At 33.9% G+C, this 19827-nt stretch overlaps 2 protein-coding genes across 2 annotated transcripts; both read left to right on the top strand.

The window, feature by feature from the left end:
- The first annotated feature begins 8933 nt into the window (after positions 1-8933).
- On the top strand, positions 8934-9910 carry LOC111792775 (ethylene-responsive transcription factor 11-like). Its single transcript, XM_023674358.1, has one exon. The coding sequence runs from the start codon at positions 8986-8988 to the stop codon at positions 9757-9759; it is 774 nt and encodes a 257-aa protein (XP_023530126.1). The 5' UTR covers positions 8934-8985; the 3' UTR covers positions 9760-9910.
- Positions 9911-18328: 8418 nt separating this feature from the next.
- Positions 18329-19132, top strand: LOC111792784 (calmodulin-like protein 1). Its single transcript, XM_023674368.1, has one exon. The coding sequence runs from the start codon at positions 18462-18464 to the stop codon at positions 19014-19016; it is 555 nt and encodes a 184-aa protein (XP_023530136.1). The 5' UTR covers positions 18329-18461; the 3' UTR covers positions 19017-19132.
- The last annotated feature ends 695 nt before the right edge of the window (positions 19133-19827 follow it).

Here is a 19827-nt window from a genome sequence, read left to right as displayed (position 1 = left end):
TATCCATTTTCTAGTTTGTGTTTTTCACTTTGGCGAATTACTTTTTATATATGTATATAAAAAGGTATGATCTCTTCCCTCAGCTCTCTCCATGCAGCATCTATTATGCGTCTGATCTTGGCCCAGAATTAATTTTATTAAATGCCAGACTATGTGCTTTGGTTCCCAGTAAAGTTCTTATCCCAAACTCGCCACCCTGCTTAGTTTATCAAATCATCCATTAAACTTGGCTAATAAATTGTTAAACTGAACTTATCAAACCATTAGCCTAGCTGGTTGATAGATTTTCAAGCATTGCCATAAACCATCATCTTGAAGAGGATCATGTTCAAGAGGATATTTAAAAGTTAAAGTTATTAGTATAATTTTGAAGTGTATGTGGTTAACACAAGTAATAATTTAAAAGGTTCGTATTGTGGTCTTATCTTAGTAACACTATTGATCCGACCTAATTTTCATCGTTATAAATAATTCGAAGAAAATCATTTATGTAGAGACGTGATTTGGAGTATCTTATACAATGAGTTTGTAAAGATTGTAAATATTTAATCTTTCTTTGTAAATCCGTTAATTGAGAAGATTAATATTTTATATGATGAACATATATGACTCGATCTTAATCCTGAGTGAGTTATGAACTCTTGCATATGAGCCCCTAGGTTATTACTTAAACATGATTCATTTGTATGTCAATCTCATATGGTATAATATTACATTAATAATTTTGAATTTTTATATCATGGATAATATTAAATTATAAATAAATCATCAAAATTATTATTAGAAATTAAATAATTAATTACGAAAATTTAGGGCATAAATTTGAACACATACGGGTCTCAAATCCCCTCTCGAGACTGGTTTATAATTTAGTGAGACCTTATTCAAGAGGTTCAGGAGGCCCCTGAACGTTTCAACAAAGTTGGGACACTTTGTCAGCTTGACACATTGACTCTATCTGGCCTAGGCCTAGCTCAACGGTACCACTCCTGGAGACTCACCACTTGGTAGGGGTGCTATTGGATTTGACTTAGGTCGCTGATAACGCTATCGGGTACTGGTAGGGATAAGGTGGTGGAGACTCTAGTGACATTGTTCATACTGCTAACAACATAATGAACTACCTTAGTCATTCTTAGACGTCGTGGAGATCTCTACTAGATTCTTAGGGGCATCTAGGTAGTTTAAATCTCATTTCGTGTTTTCAGGACCTTCGAGACTAACTCCTCAAGACTAAACCAATATCGAGGTGCACTTAAGTCTGACCTCTAATCGCTACTCACGATCCTAGAGTACTCGGTCTACTAGAAACGTACTGACAGGTCAATGTGAAAACTACTCTAGCTCTAGAACTCTAATCTTAACTTGGTTCTCTCATGTATGTTTTGTTAGAGAGATATTCCTATGAAAGGGTATATAAGATCTTTATCCAACATGTCTTATCATTGCAACTTAAGCTTCTTTAATTCAGTTGAGACCGGACATTACAAATCCCTAGAGAAATAAAGAGAAACAAAATCTAAAAAGTTGACTTATCGACGATGGGGCACATGTTTGACGAGCGGTAGAACATGCAACAACACTTAAGTGCTCAAAAAGTGAGGGAGAAGGAGCGTTTAGGAGATAGAGAGGTTGTAGGAGAGAGATATAGAAGAAGGAGAGGGGATGAGAAATGAAATAGGTGACGTGGTATGACAAGGAATCACTATAAGGGGAGTAAGATTCGGATTACCTTGTTGATCAAATATCTCAAGGCAAGAATATTGTTTGAGATTTGAATCACTCCATAAGCAAGATCGATCATGTCTATAGCTTGAATGATTCTTGTTGATCAAATATCTCAACGCAAGAACACTTGTTTGAGATTCGAATCACTCCACAAGTAAGATTGATCATGTCGAGGTTGAATGATTCTACATGCAACCTAAACTATATAAAATTGTAAAGAAACTTAGCCATTGGTTAAAGAAAGCACAAATGCTCTTTTTTTACTACATTTTCAAGTCTACTCACAAATACAAACATATATGGCTTTATATAGCCTCAAAATGAAACTATGAAAGGCATCCCAAGAATGGTAACATTCATACTTAATGGTCATAATTAACCATTATATAATTGTAAGCTAAAGTAAATAAAAAGTCTTAAAATACATTAATGAAATACAATAACTTTTAAACTGTAATCTACCAAAATTTATAACATGAAACTTTGTTCTTCTTTAATGTGGCATGAATTGAAATATGTTTTTGATAATTTCAAGAATATTTTCTTCACATCTTCATTGAAGTATATTGTATAATTAACGTCTCTTAGTTCATATCATGACGTGGATGGGAGCGGGAAGGTCGTCTGTGTCCGACTACCGTATACATCTCTAATTATTTGATTAGAAGAAAATGATGTTAAAAATGGTGTATGCTTTTGGTGTGAACATAGCAAATGGTAGGTGGTACAGCACCTAGCGCATTAAAATGAGTTTGAGACTGAGTCCATCATTAAAAAAAAAATCTCTCTCAATTTTCTCTTTTAATTTTTCAAATTTCTATTTAATTCTCATTTTTTAATTTCAAAATTTTAGATTTTTATATCTCTATATTTAAACTTTTTTTTTTTACCGCTATTAAAATTAGTTTTACAAAATTCTACCATAATATTTAAATTAATTAACAAAAAATCATCCTGAAAGATAAAAACAAAAAGTAAATATTTACGGTGAAATATTTAAAAGGTAAAAAAAGAAAATAAGAATATAATATTTTAAAATTTAAAAAGTAAATGGCCAAAAATGGATTTTTTTTTTTTTTTTTTTTTTTTTTTTTTTTTTNTTCAATTTTGTCGTTTTCACACTCAGAATTCACAACATACACGGACTCCACACTCCTTTTTCACTTTTGCAATGTCCCACGTGGCCCTTAATCTTATAATTAAATATTATAAATCAAATTTAAACCCTTAATCTTATAATTAAATATTATAAATCAAATTGATTTGTTTAAATTAAAAAAAAAAAGATATTGATAAATTTGATTCATATTGATATTGTGATATGGTCGAGGGGGATGGCTAGTTGACGTCGGGAGGCAAGACTTGAGGTTAGCCTGATTCTAGAGACGTGTATAAGGGAGATGAAAGGAGGAGAAAGAGAAGAAAAAGGTGAAGAAAAGTGACAGTAGACGATATACTTGTCACTTTTATCAAATGATATTGATATTATGGTCGATATAGATGGGCTCGATGACAATCAACTTTAAATAGATAGACAGAAATGACCACAACACTATATCGAGAATAGAGTTGTGAGCTTCATTTGTTTTTTTGGAGATCGAGACTAACTATTAATAAATGCTTCCACGTTATGGTAAAATATTTTTAGACATTTTAGAAAAGTATAAACAAATCTAAACCATTTTTTAATGCAAATATATCCTACCTAAAATAAGAATAAAAATAAAAAATCAATGGTTTATTTATCATATGCTAATATAGAACTTATATTTTACTAATATATAAGGTAATAAATCTAAAATATTTTAAATAATATTATTTTAAAAGACACTAAACTTTAAAAAAAAGAAAATTCAAAAATATATTTTACAATTAATTTGAGAATGAAAATAGTTAATACTTTATTTTTAAAATATTCTTCGAGTTTTTGTTCAATAATGTTTCAAAAATATAATTGAACTACAATATTTCATTAATACCCAACTTTTTAAAATAATTAAAAAGTATTGTTAATGTACGATTCAAAATTTTCTACTTAATTTAAGATCGCTACTATATACGTACTATAAACATTGAATGCGGAAGACTTCATTTAAATTCTCTAAAACATAATATTTATCTTAAAACACAGCCATGAACTTACATGTTTCGAAAACATCTTTAAGATGATACAACCAAAAGACCCGAAATAAAATAAATAAACGTTTAAGTTTAAAACATTCTATTCTAGTCTAAGTCTAAGAAAGTAAATACCACTATTCTATGCATGTGTCATGGTCTCGAGTTGCGATGTCGTCATCAGCCGTATAGGAATGTCTTGCCTTAACTTGAAAAAATGCAGTAGCACATGATTTGAATATTTAAAGAAATATTCCGTAAGTGACCTCACTATTGAGGTTAAATGCAACAATTACATGCAATGAGATGATGAAACCTATCTTTCATTCTGTTTTCCCTACGATACTGTCCTAACGGGTAATTTTGGACGTGTACCATATACTCTACACATAGCCCATACGTGCGAGTATGGGCTCACCAGCTAGTTCGCACACCGCTGGGCCACTTTCCTTATTCGGTGGGCATACTCTGGGAGCCCCTTAGGCCGGACACCTGCTAGAACTAGTAACCGTCACGACAGCGCTATGCAAAGCATAACGATCGTTGTCCTACCATTGGATGTACGCATCCGTACCCTTGTGATGGGATAGGGGTATCCCCCAAATGCGTGAGCACACATAATGCATGAGGCCCCAAAACTTTTCCATTTTCATTATCCTTTAATACAACCCCGATAGCATTATGTACATATCATATCATTTTTCATATCGTTTCAGTTATCGTTCATCATTCATGTCATATTGTTTCTCATTCTTTAGTTCTCAAATCATACATAATTGTAACGGGTTATATTTCATGTCATTTATCGTAATTTCATGTCCATATTATAACATATACATAACATATAAGAAGCATATCGATCCACAGATAATTCACACATATCAATATATATGACACATGCAGAACTACGGGGCACGTGTCAACATTAAATATAACCATGTCGATATTAAGGTCACTTACTTGGTTAGCTTAAGCTGATGTTCCGTCGTTATCCTTAATGAAAGTTCATTAAAATCCAAGTCAACCTATGTGATCCCATGACATCAGTTTTAAGTTTGAACTCTATAAAATTATTTCTCTAATTTACGTGGGCTATTCTTAAATTCTGATATTTACTATTAGACCAAATTTGATGGAGTTCCTTGTGTCTGATATTTTCTGTTTTATTTTTTAAATTTTGCTATATTTTCTGTTTTATTTTTTAAATTCTGCTCAACAAATCTTTCCTCAATCTTCCCTCTTCCTCTGTCATTAGAGATATTATTGGCCAATTTTGTTAATTTATTCTTACTTCCTAATCTTTTTCTTCTTTGTATTTCTTTTTTCCTCAATCTTCCCTCTTCCTCTGTAATAAATCTTTCTTCTTCTTTTGATTTGTTTTTTTTTTCTTTCTTTTTAAGTGTATTCTGAATTTTCATCTCTATTTCGTTTTTTTTTCTTATTTTCTTTGTCTTACTTCGGATTTAGTTAACAATTAGATTATTAGCTTTTAATTTAATCCATTCATTTGGTTATATTCTTTTTCTATAATTCATATAAAATTATTCACAACTTAAATCATTGCAACAATTCAAGAGATCTAAAATATAATTGGTCGTGATTTCCTAAAACTCATACAAAAATCTTTTCATTTAATCTCTAATTCAAAACTAAATAATTGTAACTAAATTAATATTACTTAATAAAATAAAAGAAAGGTTTAACATACGAACTACTGACCTCTTCAAATGACATATCTCCTGCAACTATTTTTTTTTTCTTTCCATTTGTTTTTGTCGGAAGGAAGAAATTCTGATGGGTAAATTTGCCGTTGTTTTTAGAGAAGGAATTCCTGATTTGTTGACAGATTTATTTTTAGGAAAGGAGTGGTGAGAGATTGAAGGAAGAAGGAAGGGATCGGTTACCAAATGTTTTTTTTTTTTAATATTTTTATTAACTATTTATTTATTATTTTATTATTATTATTACTACTATTTTATTTTATTTTTCCCCGTTGTTACACTTAATGTTTGTATTATGTTTAAAATTAAACATAAAATCTAAGAGTAGCATTCACCCCTTCGAAAAAAAAAAGTTTGAAAAAAATTCTTATTATTAATATATGAACGAAAATCATTTACGGACAACTAATTGGTTATTTTTCTTTTTAATATTATTTTTCGAAAGTTCATCCATATTTTTGAAATGTTGTAGCAATAGTAAGGATATTTTTTTAAACTTAAATTTTGAAACTTTTAAAATTTTATAAGTATTTGGGTTATTTTTTATTAATTTATTATTTTAACTATTATTTTATAAATGAATAATTTATGTGGTTAATTCGAACACTTTTTGAATAATTATTTTGAAAAAAAAATTATTCATTAGTTTTATTACTATTTTTTTTTATATATATATTTATGAAGGTGAGAACAAAATAGAAGCAAATTTCTTTTTATAAATTTATTATTATAATTACTCTAAAACATAAAGTTTGATTTGTGAATTAATTATCACTATATAAATTTTAATTTATTGATAATTATTAAAAAAAAAATTATCAAAATTGTAATGGTGGGATTAAACACAAAATATGTAGGTTGACCAATTTAAGAGTCAAATAAAAAAAGTCAAATTCCATGTCTATGGGAAAGATTCTATTTTTCTTTTCACGCTTCTTTGGACATTCCGATTGGACCTGTTGGGCCCTCGCCGGAAGTCGCCTGCCCTCTTGCCGCCGTCACATTTTTATTGTTGTTTTTTTTAATTATTAAAAAAATAGTCTTAATTTGATTTCATTATTTTATTTATTGGTTATAATACAATTATATAAATGGTCTTAACTCTTTGGAATATTGAACCGATTAAAATTTTAAAATAATGAAAGGATTTGTTTAGCACCAGCCCTATTTTAAAATAATGTTTGTTGCTTGTCACGTTAAATTATAATTTGTTATTTAATTTTTTAGTTAAATTGAATTATTTTGGTTGTGACTCGTAACGCGTTGGAACCTAAATAATGTTGCCCGTAGCGTATAAAGATCAAATCTATGAGTTCGAACCATTTCCAACACTAACCCACAAGGTCCGTGGCATACTCTTGTTTGTAGTACTTTTTGAATTTGTTTAAAGCACCCTAAGTTAGTTTAAACCAATGGAATCTTTTTATGATTAGATTAAACCATTCGGTTAAAGTTTGTTCCTCAAGCTCGAGTTTCGAGCCTAAATTCGAACTTGAGGCTTGGCAAACATCCCACCCGAGGCACAATGTTGATCTTGAACCTAGTTAGGCTCGGAATCCCAACCAACTCTCAGCAGATGCAGCCCGCGCGTCTTCAGTAGCCCACTTGTAGTGCTTCGTGACTCTCTATCACTAACGGCCTACTTCCCTCGGCCAGACCCATCCACACTCGACCCAACACCTGCATGTAGAGTAATAACCAACCCGTTACTGACCAGACCTAGTATTTGAGTCGCGCACATAACCCTGTGATCTGTGTCTGAACCCATGCGCTTGACCCGACCTGACATTGTGACCCGCACCCCTCGCCAATGTCGGCTTGGCTTGGTTACCTGTTTTGAGCCCCATTTTAAATTTATAGACCCTCTCCTACCGTTTTTGAAAACATTTGAGATCAATATAACCCATGTTTGCTAAATTTGACTATTTAATATCTTTAGGTGAGTCAACCTCATTAATATTTTCTAACCCAATGTCATAGACCCACAGGTTGAGTTAGATATCAAGGGTAGATCCAGATTAGCATTAAGGTTAAATTAGTAGCGCTTAAGCCAACAATTAAGTGGCTTTATTGTTAGCTTAGTTGGACGAATTGTATGATGTATGATGACACATATCTCATGACCCTTGAACGTGTCATAATTATGATTGTTATGCTATTCTATGTCATGCTATACTATGTTATGTCATGTGATGTTATATTATGTTATGTTATGCTATGCTATGCCAAGTTTTTAAGCTTTGCTGCAATGTGATTATTTCATGTTATGAAACCACGTTTATGATATTGATAATCTATGATACATAAACCTCTATTTCACCATGTCATGTCCCCTATGTTAAGTACGAAAGATTTTTTAGGAATTATGTATGCATGATTTACAGGCCCATTATGTTATTAACAAATGAAGGTTTGACTTGCATCATAAACTTACGCCATGATTTTAAGCTATAGGAACCTCATGCATTTTTATATGTCATGTGCATGGTGATACTTTCTCGTTATGATGAGTACGAACGCATACATTACAATATTTATGTACGTCATGATATTATGCGAGCTCATTTCCCTCCATGGCTCCAGCAGTGTAAGCATGCACTAGCTAAAGAGTAGGCCCAGAGGGTACGTATACGCTCCTAGTGAGTTCATAAATCGGTCATCAGTAGAGAAGTACTACACATCCAATTTTAGCCCAGATTGAAAAGTAGAATTTAAAGCCATGAAATGTTTTTATGAAATGATAGGTCCTAGACATGATTGCGTGTGATTGCATATCCTGACCTTAACAACGAGATTACTTACTAAGTATTTTTTAAAATACTTAAGTCACTGTCTATTCTTACTAATGTACAAAGAGGAAGATGTCACGGTGGCGGTCATAGGACGGAAGTGAGGGTAGATGCATTCATGTTATTGGTAGCCCTTAGAATTAATTAGGACATTATTTTATTTTTATCTTGTTTTGTTTAAACATCACATTATTGATTTTTCGTTATGTTGTTTTTAAAAATTTTAAATGTTTAAGTATATGACATGGTTTACGAAATATTGGAATATATAAAGTATACCTTTCCAAAAAAAGAAAAAATATATATATATATATATAAATGGAATAAATAATAAATATTAAAAAAAAGGAAAATAGAAAAAGAATACGTGGCATCGCGTCAGAGGACGAGCGTAGTTAGAAGAGTTCCAAACCTCCGTCTCGCGTCATCACATATCTCACGGGCGTACTCTTTAAAATTTACAATTCTGTGTCCGTGTCTTAACGGTGTGACCAGCTGTCTGCCACGTCATTCCGCCCCTCTCTCTCTCTCTTATATACCCTCTCTTCCCTTTCTCACTCCTCCCAATCACAAAATTAAAATCACAAAATTCCCAAAACACTCTCTTCTTCCACTGCCGCCCGTCCAGCATGCTTATGGCCTCCCACCACCACTCCGCCGCCTTCCCCCGCCTCACCGACGAGCAGGAAGGCCTCGTTATTGTCGACGCTCTCACCCAAGTCGTCTCCGGCGCTGCAGCCGCCGGCCTCGAATTCCGACACGACCACTTCCTCCGCCTTCTTCACCCACCTTCCACTATCTTTCCGCCCTCTTCTGATTTTGACACGTGTCACATCTGTAGAATCAGCGGCTGTTTGGGTTGCAACTTCTTCTCAACCCCCTCCTCCCACCAGCCCACCACCACTACCACCGATAAAAACAACAACTCCGGCCGCCGTGTCAGGCGATTGAAGAAGAATTACAGAGGTGTCCGGCAACGTCCATGGGGCAAATGGGCCGCCGAAATCCGTGACCCGAAACGCGCCGCCCGAGTCTGGCTTGGCACCTTCAACACTGCTGAGGAAGCCGCACGTGCCTACGATGAAGCCGCCATTAAGTTCCGAGGCCCACGTGCCAGACTCAACTTCCCCTCCTCTGACAATTCCTTAACGACATTCAATTATTCTCCCCCGGCAGCCTCCACTACTACCTCCACCTCCGCCACAGTCACCGCCGCCCCTGCCACCGCCACCGCCGCCGCCGCCACTTCTAATTTGAACCGAAATGAAGCAGCTGTAGCACCGAGGACACCGTCATCAATGATGGAGATTCAAAACAACGTCGTTTTGGCTGAAATATTCGAAGACGACGACGACATTAAGAGTTTGATTATGGATTTCGCCGGTCAATCCCGGAGCCGGTGAAATCAAAATTAAATTTAAATATTGTGAAAATTCTTTCAACTATTTTTTAAATTAGGGAAAGAATTCATTTTTTGGTCAAATTATTTGTTTAGAAATTCTACAATAGTCAAATCCAAATGGAATAAAAGAAATAAAAATTACATTTGGTTCATAATATTTTCTTTAATTATTAAACAAAGTTGCAATTAAAAAATGTTTCAATTTTTTTTTTTAATTCTAATTTTTTAATTTTAATAATTAAAAATTGTGCCATATTTATCTCGTGCTTAAATTAAATTAATATATATATATATTAAACGGAGGTTTGGGGATTTAATTAAAAACGGAAAGCACCTGAATGGTGAAATAAGAGAGAGAAAATGATTTTATATTTAGAAATTATTGGTCAAATAAAGGAAGTGACGAGGATTTTCTGGGAGGCTTCTTATACTCGGTCCCGTTGAACTGCTTCGGCAGTTACGCGCTCCAGCCCAAGCTCACAAATCTTTGATACGCCACTCCACTTATCATCCTTCTTTTTTTTCTTTTTCTTTTTTTTTATTTTTAAATTTTTTTGACGGGACAATAAAATGAAACAAATATTTCTATTTCTATTTTTATATCTCTAGAATCAACCAGAGATATTAGTGTGCTTATCAATTTGAATATAAGTTGGCTTAGTGAGACAAGATGTGGCTAGAGAAAGGAAAAGAGTTGGTGATAAGACGTTTGTCGTCCTGTGGAATTGAGCACACCACTAGCAATTATTGTTCTTTTTAGATTTTTTCTTTTAGACTTCTTCTCGGTTGTAGAGGGGAACAAAACCTTCTTTCTAGCAGATGTGTCATAAAAACCTTTAGGAGAAGTTCGAAAGGGAAAATCTAAAGAACGGTAGGTTTGGGCTGTTATAACATGTGTCAATATGATGGTAGTTGTGAGTTACTGAGACTAAATGTTATATGATATGTGAATAACGTATGCTACTATGGTAATTAGTCCTGTGTTTTATGAAACCGAAAATGGACAACACTCTGACCAAGTTACATGTTATGATCAGTCATAGGTTTGATGAGATATCGCCAAGTATGAATGAATTAATGATAGATGGTATAAATGTCAGTCACATGGGATATCACTATGTATGATTTCACACTATATTGCATGAGATCATTGAACCATGTTTTTTTTTTATATATTGTGGGGTCTTAGGCATGTGGTGTGATCCTTCCATGCATTATGTTTAAGCACTTTATTTTGCATCTTCTTTTTCACGGTTCCAGTATGTATGAACATACAAATGCCCATAATCAGATCCATGAAAAATTGAAATTCATCTAGTGGGTTCATATGAATGTATACGAGCCCTGTGTAGTGAAGTAAATGCACGTCCAATTTTACTCAGAAAAGAATGTGAAGCTCAAGATGAAACATGGAATTAGATCCCACCAATTGTGATAGTTACATATAGTTGTTTGTGTTTGCATTATTCAGCTCCAACAGTGATGTCACTTACTAAGTATTTTTAAATACTCAGTTTTTTCTATATTTTTATAGATAACGAAAAGGAAATCTTAGACGTTTCACAATTACGATAAAGTTAGTTTCCACCTTTAGTCCAAAAATTTCACTTCATTCTTTACAATTTAGGGTTATTTGGCATTTACTCACTCAATTTTGTGCCGATAATTCATTTGTCCATTTTGTCTAAATATAATAATTTTATCATTAGGATTGGATTTAATAAAATTGAAATTTAAAATTTTTTCTTACATTTAATATAAAATTAGAATTTAGTATTTATTATTTAAAAGGTTAGAATTAGTTTATATATAATATTTATTCCTATAATTTATAAGACCTTCTTAAATAGCTTTACGATTATTTATATAAAAAAAAAAAAATAAGAACCATATAAATTATTTATGAATTATCAAATAAATTTAATTTTTAAAATGATAATTTATAATAAAATGAATAAAATTATTAAATTAGTAAGATTCTTGGAAGTGTACCGTACACGGTGACGTTGAAAATCTATGGACGGTACGCGCCACGCGGTCCGGTCTAAGGACAAAGGCTGTTTGAGGTTCGGCTTCGATACGTGAGCTGTCGTATCATCATTTATTCCTTGGACTCTTCAAACAACAATCCCTGCCTTGATTCTTTCAAACTACTTTAAATAAACAAAAAATTAAAATTAAAATCTAATTATTAGGTATTCTTTTAATCCTAATTTTAGTAAATTTTATATATTTTTTTTTAATTTATGACATTTTTAAAATTAAAAATTATTTAAGTTAGTTATTTGTTGGGTCGTAGGTTGAGTTGGGTTGGATTGAGAGAATTTTTTGTACCAACTCAAAAGTTCGGGTTGGTTGGATTAGTAACTCAACTCAACCCGAAATGTTTCACAACTCAACCCTTTATTTTCAAGTTGGGTTTGAGTTTGGTTGATAAATATTAACACTTCTTGAAAAATTATTTACTCTAAAAGTAAGAAAAATAGAAGGATAAATCTCGAAATAAAAATAAAAATAAAAATAATTTGTTATTGTGTTAGTGAACCGTAACTCAACTAAGTGGCACCATGTGCTACTTAGTTATTAAGTACAACGTGACAAAATAGAGATAGATTGCAACTTCACGAATGAGAATGAGTGGACTAAATTGATCGAGTGAGATTAGAGACTACCAAGTGGGTCATACGATAAGTGACATAAAGAAGTGAGTCATAGCTCAATTAATTTGGTGTAGCTTGATAAAGATGAGACAAGAATCCGTTTAGCGTACGATAAGTGACTTGTATAGCTCTATTCAAAACAACTCGTATCTAATAAAATTATAGTTTATGTAATAACGGTAAAAGAATAATAATAATAATAATAATCGGTAGTCCATTTCTCCACCAATGTCTCACACCCTCCCCCAAAAATAACTTTATTTTTGGAAATCACAATAAATTATATATGAGATATTCCTTAATTTAGTTGCAATTATTTAGCTTTGAGTTATAAATTAAATGTCAATAATTTTATATGAGTTCAGGAAATCATGTTACGATTAGACTGTCGTTAAAGATAAAAGTAAATAGATAGAGAAAGAAAAGGGAAGACCGAAGATGGTTAAACTGTCTTTTTTTTAAATTGACTGCTCAAACATGAAATAATACTAACATATTTTTTTAATTTAAGTTTAAGTGAATATTAAAAATAGGTGAAGTCTCGACATAAGTGAGAACGAATTCGAAGGACGAAAGTAAGTAAATTTGGAGCTAGATAGAACTTTGGCTAGGGCCAACCAAGTGATCTTACTATTGACTCGATCGGAAGACTTGCCTTATGTATAACGTCATGTGTCATTTATGCTTTATGTTATGTGATGATATGATGATGTAATGATGTTATATGATGGTGTGATGTTATATGATGACGTGATGATGTAAGATGCATGATGATGAGATGACTTAATATGATGGTATTCCATATTAAGATAATGTGCATGTACTAAATGTCATGATGCATTATGACAACGATTTTTTCTAAGATTCAACCCTAATTGATGTTAATGGCGATGAACATATCAAGGTCAATGTATGCAAGTTACCTATAGTAATGTAGGAATGATGTATAGGGTTGTGTCATAAGAATGATTTAAAGGTGAAAATTATAGAGACCTTATGCATATTGTGTGTTCATATACATCGAGTTACTTCACCATTTATGATGATGAGTACGGATGCGTACAATCATCATCATACCTTGTATGATACTCAGGGCTTTGTTAACCTCTAGACGTCCGACTATGGACAACTAGCTCGACTATGATGGGTCTAGGGGGAGGGGGTGCAAACCACCTGAGGACTCACGTTCGCATATGTTGGTCATGTGCAAGAAAGTGCTACACATTCAATTTTGTCCGAACTGGAGGCCACCTCTATGATAGTTTTAACGATAGATCCTTAACATGAGTTGCATGTGTTTACATTCCTTGACCTCAATAGTAGGGTCAGTTACTAACCATTTCTTAAAATACTCCAAGTCTTGTGCTACTTCTATTTTGTTAGGTAAAGGCATCGCACCCCTATACAACTGACGATGGCATCGTAAATAAAGACCATAACACATGCATATGATAGTTTTTCAATTTTAAGATTTATTTATTTTATTTAATATTTTGTCAGTCTCTTTAAAGACTTTTTGAAACATGTAAGTTTATAGCAATGTTTTACGATGATGTTTTAAGAGATTATTTCCGCATAAGAGATGATGTTATGAAAATGGCAGCAACTTTAAGATAGTTAAAAATCTAGGGTTGTTAAAGTTTATCACAGCTTTAGGTTATAAATTCTGTAGACTATCCTACAAGGTAGACTTGACATGTTCTATAATCCCACTGTCGATACTTCGTCACCGTCATGTATGTCATGCATAAGATAAAAAAAGATTTGGGTAAATGCCACTATTGCTTGACCATTATCAAATGTAGCTCATGATTGAATTTGTAACTATTGACTGTATTATTTTTTTACTGAGTTCTATGTTTACTATGATATAGCACATGATATGAGTCTTGAACATAGTTAAAAAAAAAAAAAAAAAAAAAAAAAAAAAAAAAAAAAAAAAAAAAAAAAAAAAAAAAAAAANAAAAAAAAAAAAAAAATGTAGTGTTATGACATAGAGATGGAAGGAAATGTACCAACATATACTAACGAGTGAGTAGTTTCAAATGAAATGACTAAGAAAACTTGATAGATGACAATATCTTATAGTTTGCCTACGAAGTATGTAAATATGAAGTTAAAATATCGGTACAGACAATTTTTTTTTATGAGTTAACACCATAAATGTTGAGATACTATATTGTGAATGGCACAAGTGCCCTTAACGGAAGTTGAGTTTTGGAAGTAGTGAGATGTAGAAACCCCCTTAAAAATCTCGAGTCACAGTTTGGATGAGTTATTACGATCATCTTGAAGAACGAGCTGAATAACTCCACTTTGATGTCTTCTTCTATCATTTGATCAAAATTATAGTATTACTCTTTAAGATTGGGATGTAATACACTTTGATAAGTAGACGTTGATCACCATTCTTGCATTGGAGTAAGATGGATCATTTTCCTTGATAGATACAATTGGTCCACCACCAAACACCACGTTTCCAATGAGCTTCTCATGAAACTCCTTGAATTTTGCTCGATCTCTAGTCATGTGGTTGCTCGTTTCTTTGTCGAAGTATCACATGTTGATCTGCACTCGGTCTTCTTCACTTACAAGGAGGTTTTTCATAACCTTCTCTTTATTGAGCATCAAGAGGTTGGACATCTTCTTGGCCAACATCAGTGTGGGCTCCTTGTCATGAGTGAATGTGAGGTTTGCCTTCTCAATTTACTTCTTGTTGCGACACTCTACCACATAATGTCTATAGTTACCACAAGAGTAACACTTGATCATGCTCGTATCCTTCTAGGGGGTTGGCATCGCCATGGGTTTTTGAGGTATTGTTGCGGCCTCCTCTACCGCTACATCTGCGACCACGATCGAGGTCATGCCCTCGACCTCTACTTTTCTTGTTGTGTCTGTCACGTCCCTCTCTACCTGAAAAAGAAGAATCAGCCGCATTTTTTTTAATCTGTGTGAGTCGCTCCTTGTGTGTGACCAAGAGGTGCTTTTTCTCCTCTCTGTTATCTCATGGGCCTTGAAACGACCCGTGACCTCCTCAACTGATATGTTCTTGAGGTCATCGAACTGCTTGATAGAGGTAATAATCTGTATGAATCTCGGGGGACGACTTAACGAAACTTCTTAGCGACAAAGATCTCTTCCACCTTGTCGCCTAACAAACGGATGTTGGTGACGATAGTTGTCAACTTCATGGCAAATTTATCTGTTGACTCACCGTCCTTCATGTGGATAGTCTCAAACTTAACACTTCAAGTCTGCATCTTTGCTTCCTTGACCAATTCCGCACCCATATACATTGTTTGTAGCGTCTCTCACGCGGCCTTTGCTAAGTCCTTCTCTGCCAACATGAGAAAAACATCCTCCTGGACTACTTAGTAGATAACAGTAAGAGTCATCCTATCCTTACGCTCCTCGACATTATCACCATGTTTGATGGCGTCCCACATGCCCTGTGCCTTTAAATTAACTCACATCCTTATTGACCATGCTACATAGTTACTTTTTGTGAGTACCGGATACCGGAGCGTTACACTCCCCTCCTTTCCGCTCTTTATCATTGTCATATCTCTTACAAAAAAATCACTTTACCTATTTCCCAAGTTTGCACCACAAGTTAATAGCTACAAACTATTCTCCAAGTGACAATCTGAAGTCGTGAGGCGAGGCATATAGGTCGAGCAAGAAAATTGATTCGAGTTCTTAAAGTTTAGCTCCAGGAACAAATGCTTCTATTATATACCGTTTTAACTAATGATCTTCAATTTTGTTGATTGTTAGGTCGTAAAATGTATAGAGAGCTTAGATTGAAATTTAAAGATAAGAGGGGTTCGTAATAAACAGAAATTCTGCAATAATTATTGCAAGTCGAACTTATTCGAGAGGGTTTGGTGATCTTAAGAATAGTTCGGATGGGGAGTTTTCTTAAGAATAAAAAAGACAAATAGAATCTAATTCACGTTCATGCTAACAGAAGTGCGAATCATATTATCAACTCATTCTTCAATTGCTATTAAGATAAGATATTTATAGAAAGTATAAGATGCAATATAGTTTCACATCCAAGAACCTTGTTTGGTAATTTTATATTTTCTCCTTTTTTTTTATTTTATTTAATTTTTATAAATGTGGTCCAACAAAATTTATAATGAGTAAAAACACATTACAAATATGGTTATATAATTCAGTGGAATATCATGAGTTTTGGGGAATATTATCTCGTGAGGTATTTTGGGGAACTTAAAGCAAAGACACGAGAGCTTATGCTCAAAGTGGACAATATCATATTATTGTGGAGAATAGTGATTCTTAATAGCTTAAACCATTTATATTAACATAACTCGGTGGACTTCTCGCCGTCGCCATTCTGGATCTGAGATATACATTGCTCCTCTGGTCGCTTTCTCTTCATCAATGATGTTGTAATGCATTCATATACCTAAAAAAATGTGATAGTCGACATTACGACTTTTCTTAAACCCATCCTCACCGGCGACACCTTAAGTGGTATTGCGTCCCAAATACATGATGTACTTACCACCGAAAGACTGAGACTCGTTGCTTATCCTTTCTGTGGCGTGAGTGAGTTCTCCGTTATCGTAAGGGAAATGAGATCGAGGTTGCCAACATTGCATTCTAAGGAAGACCCGTTTGTCTTCTCTTTACCTTTCTCTCTCTCTCTATCTTCTCACTCCCTTTTTTTTTTCCTTGTAGATGGGTTATGTGAGGAGCGCGTGGGGACCGTCTGAGTAGGCGTCTTCTGGGGAGTTGCCCCAGAATTCTAGCACCTCATCGGAATACTCGACAATATCTCATACAAACTCATTATGTATGATACCCCACTCATATTTTTCTACATAAATGATTTGATAACAATTACAAAACAGATCATATCAATCATGTTATTATGATAACGTTTAAGTACAAATCCAATAAATTATTACTTGAATATGATTCTCTTATATGCCACCCATATACGTTTAATATTACACAAATAATCTTAAATTTTTTATTCAATACATAATATTAATTTATAAATAAAATAATTAAAATAATTATTAAAATTAAATAATGAATTACGAGATTTTAGAACATAAATACAAGATCATATAATTGTTTTATAAATTTCATGAACCACAAACATATATTCTACTATTATTCTCTTTAAACCAAAAGAACACATTCGATATCATTTAAAACGAAGCATTTACTAACTTTAACTTTAAGCTCCATTCGTGTATTTCAAGCATCTCAATCATGTACCCGATCTTCATCTAAAGTGATCGATTTGTTCTCATTAAATTCATCCATCTAACCAAAGTCCAAAAAGAAAAAGAAAAGGAAAAAAAACATTCCTCCCTGTTGGTGCATAGCACAAATGATAGCCACACAAATATTTTTATTCTCCAACCCTCCTCACTAAAAAAAAAAACTATACTTCCAAATATTCCTCATCATTACGAATATTAATTTCACGACATAAATCGAAGAAAAATTAAATTTGATGATCAATTTAAGCATTGTCACAATCGATACCAAACTTACTATTCAACCCCTCCTCCCACCATTACTACCATCGGCCGCCGTATCAGACGGTTGAAGAAGAATTACAGAGATGTATGCTCAAGTCGTTGGCCCTAGGTTCAAGATTAGAAAACAGGCAGAGAGTTTTGACAGCAAGATTTGAGAGATGGCAACCAAAAAGGCAACAACAACGGCTTACAGCATATAAGTATCGTGCCGGGGATAATTAAAAGATATATTTTTAAAATAGAAAAGAAATATTTAAAAGAGAATCATATTCTTTCCTTTGTTCTACTCTGTTTTTTTAGGTCTCTTACTTTATACGTATTCTGTTGTTCCTTTACGCACAGACTCCAAAGCTTCCACTTTTCTTCGCCGATCACCACAAGTTTTCAGCCAATAAAAACCCCATTTTTCAGTATTTAAACCCATCAAATTCATCTCAGATCATCTTCAAAATTTCAAACCCAATCTTCCTCTGTTTCAACCACAAAAAACAGAGCAACCCCACCAACAAAAAATGCCGATGAACCCAAATCTCCTCGACCTGCAATACAGAGTCTCCAAGAAAAAGTTCCTCCGGGAGCCCTCCCGACTGTTCTCCTTCAAGGACCGGCAGAGCTCCGGCGTCCGGCGGGCTCTGCAACCGAGCACGGAGGAGATCAAGCAGATCTTCAACAAGTTCGACACGAACAGAGATGGGCTGATCTCAAAGCACGAATACAGGGGAGTTCTTAAGGCGCTGGGGAGAGGGAACTCGATGGAGGAGGTGCAGAAGATTTTCAGGGCGGTGGATACCGACGGCGATGGGTACATAAACTTGAAGGAGTTCATGGAGGTTCACCAGAGTGGGGACGGAGTTCAGGCGAGAGATGTGGAATTTGCTTTTAAGACGTTTGATTTGAATGGGGATCGGAAGATTAGTGCAGAGGAAATTATGAGAGTGTTGAGGGGATTAGGGGAAAAGTGTAGCATTGAGGATTGCCGGCGGATGGTGAGGGCGGTGGACAGCGACGGCGACGGTATGGTGGACATTGATGAGTTCATGACTATGATGACTCGCTCTGTGATGTAATTAATGTTTAAGGGATGTGTTTGAACTTTGAACTTCAACGACTCTTTTCTTTTATGGAAGTGTTTAATTTAAATTTTATTTCGTCTTAATTTGAATTTACAGCTACTTTCGTTCCATCATAATTATACTTCCACTTTTATTTAAAATATTTGGGGGCTAAATTAATAAAAAGGCGAGCTAGTACAAGGTGTGGCTAGCTTTCTCTCGGCCACAAGCGACTTATTTATGTAGTGGTCAGCATTCCTACGTGCTCCTCCTTGCTCACCGACTTCAAAATCTAAAAGTGACCTTTNTTTGAACTTTGAACTTCAACGACTCTTTTCTTTTATGGAAGTGTTTAATTTAAATTTTATTTCGTCTTAATTTGAATTTACAGCTACTTTCGTTCCATCATAATTATACTTCCACTTTAATTTAAAATATTTGGGGGCTAAATTAATAAAAAGGCTAGCTAGTACAAGGTGCGGCTAGCTTTCTCTCGGCCACAAGTGACTTATTTATGTAGTGGTCGGCATTCCTACGTGCTCCTCCTTGCTCACCGACTTCAGAATCTAAAAATGACCTTTTTGGTTACGTAGGTTGGCGGGGTCTAGGTTTATGGATGGATTTAGTCAATGAAAGTTCAACTCAATCAATATCAACAACATGTCATGACCGGTTAGGCTTGGTTGATTTTATCAGAAAAGAAAGAAGGTTTGAGGGGTTCATTGGTTAGTAAACCTCGGGTGCTGGTAAGTGTTGAGGATTATTGGTAGTGAGTCCCACATTGGTTAATTTATTGTAACATCATGGGTTTATAAGTGAGGAATAC

This window comes from Cucurbita pepo, chromosome LG04 (genome assembly GCF_002806865.2).
Source record: "Cucurbita pepo subsp. pepo cultivar mu-cu-16 chromosome LG04, ASM280686v2, whole genome shotgun sequence".
Lineage (NCBI taxonomy): Eukaryota > Viridiplantae > Streptophyta > Magnoliopsida > Cucurbitales > Cucurbitaceae > Cucurbita > Cucurbita pepo.
The sequence above is the reverse complement of the archived record's forward strand: the minus strand, read 5'-3'. Positions and strand labels throughout refer to the sequence as shown.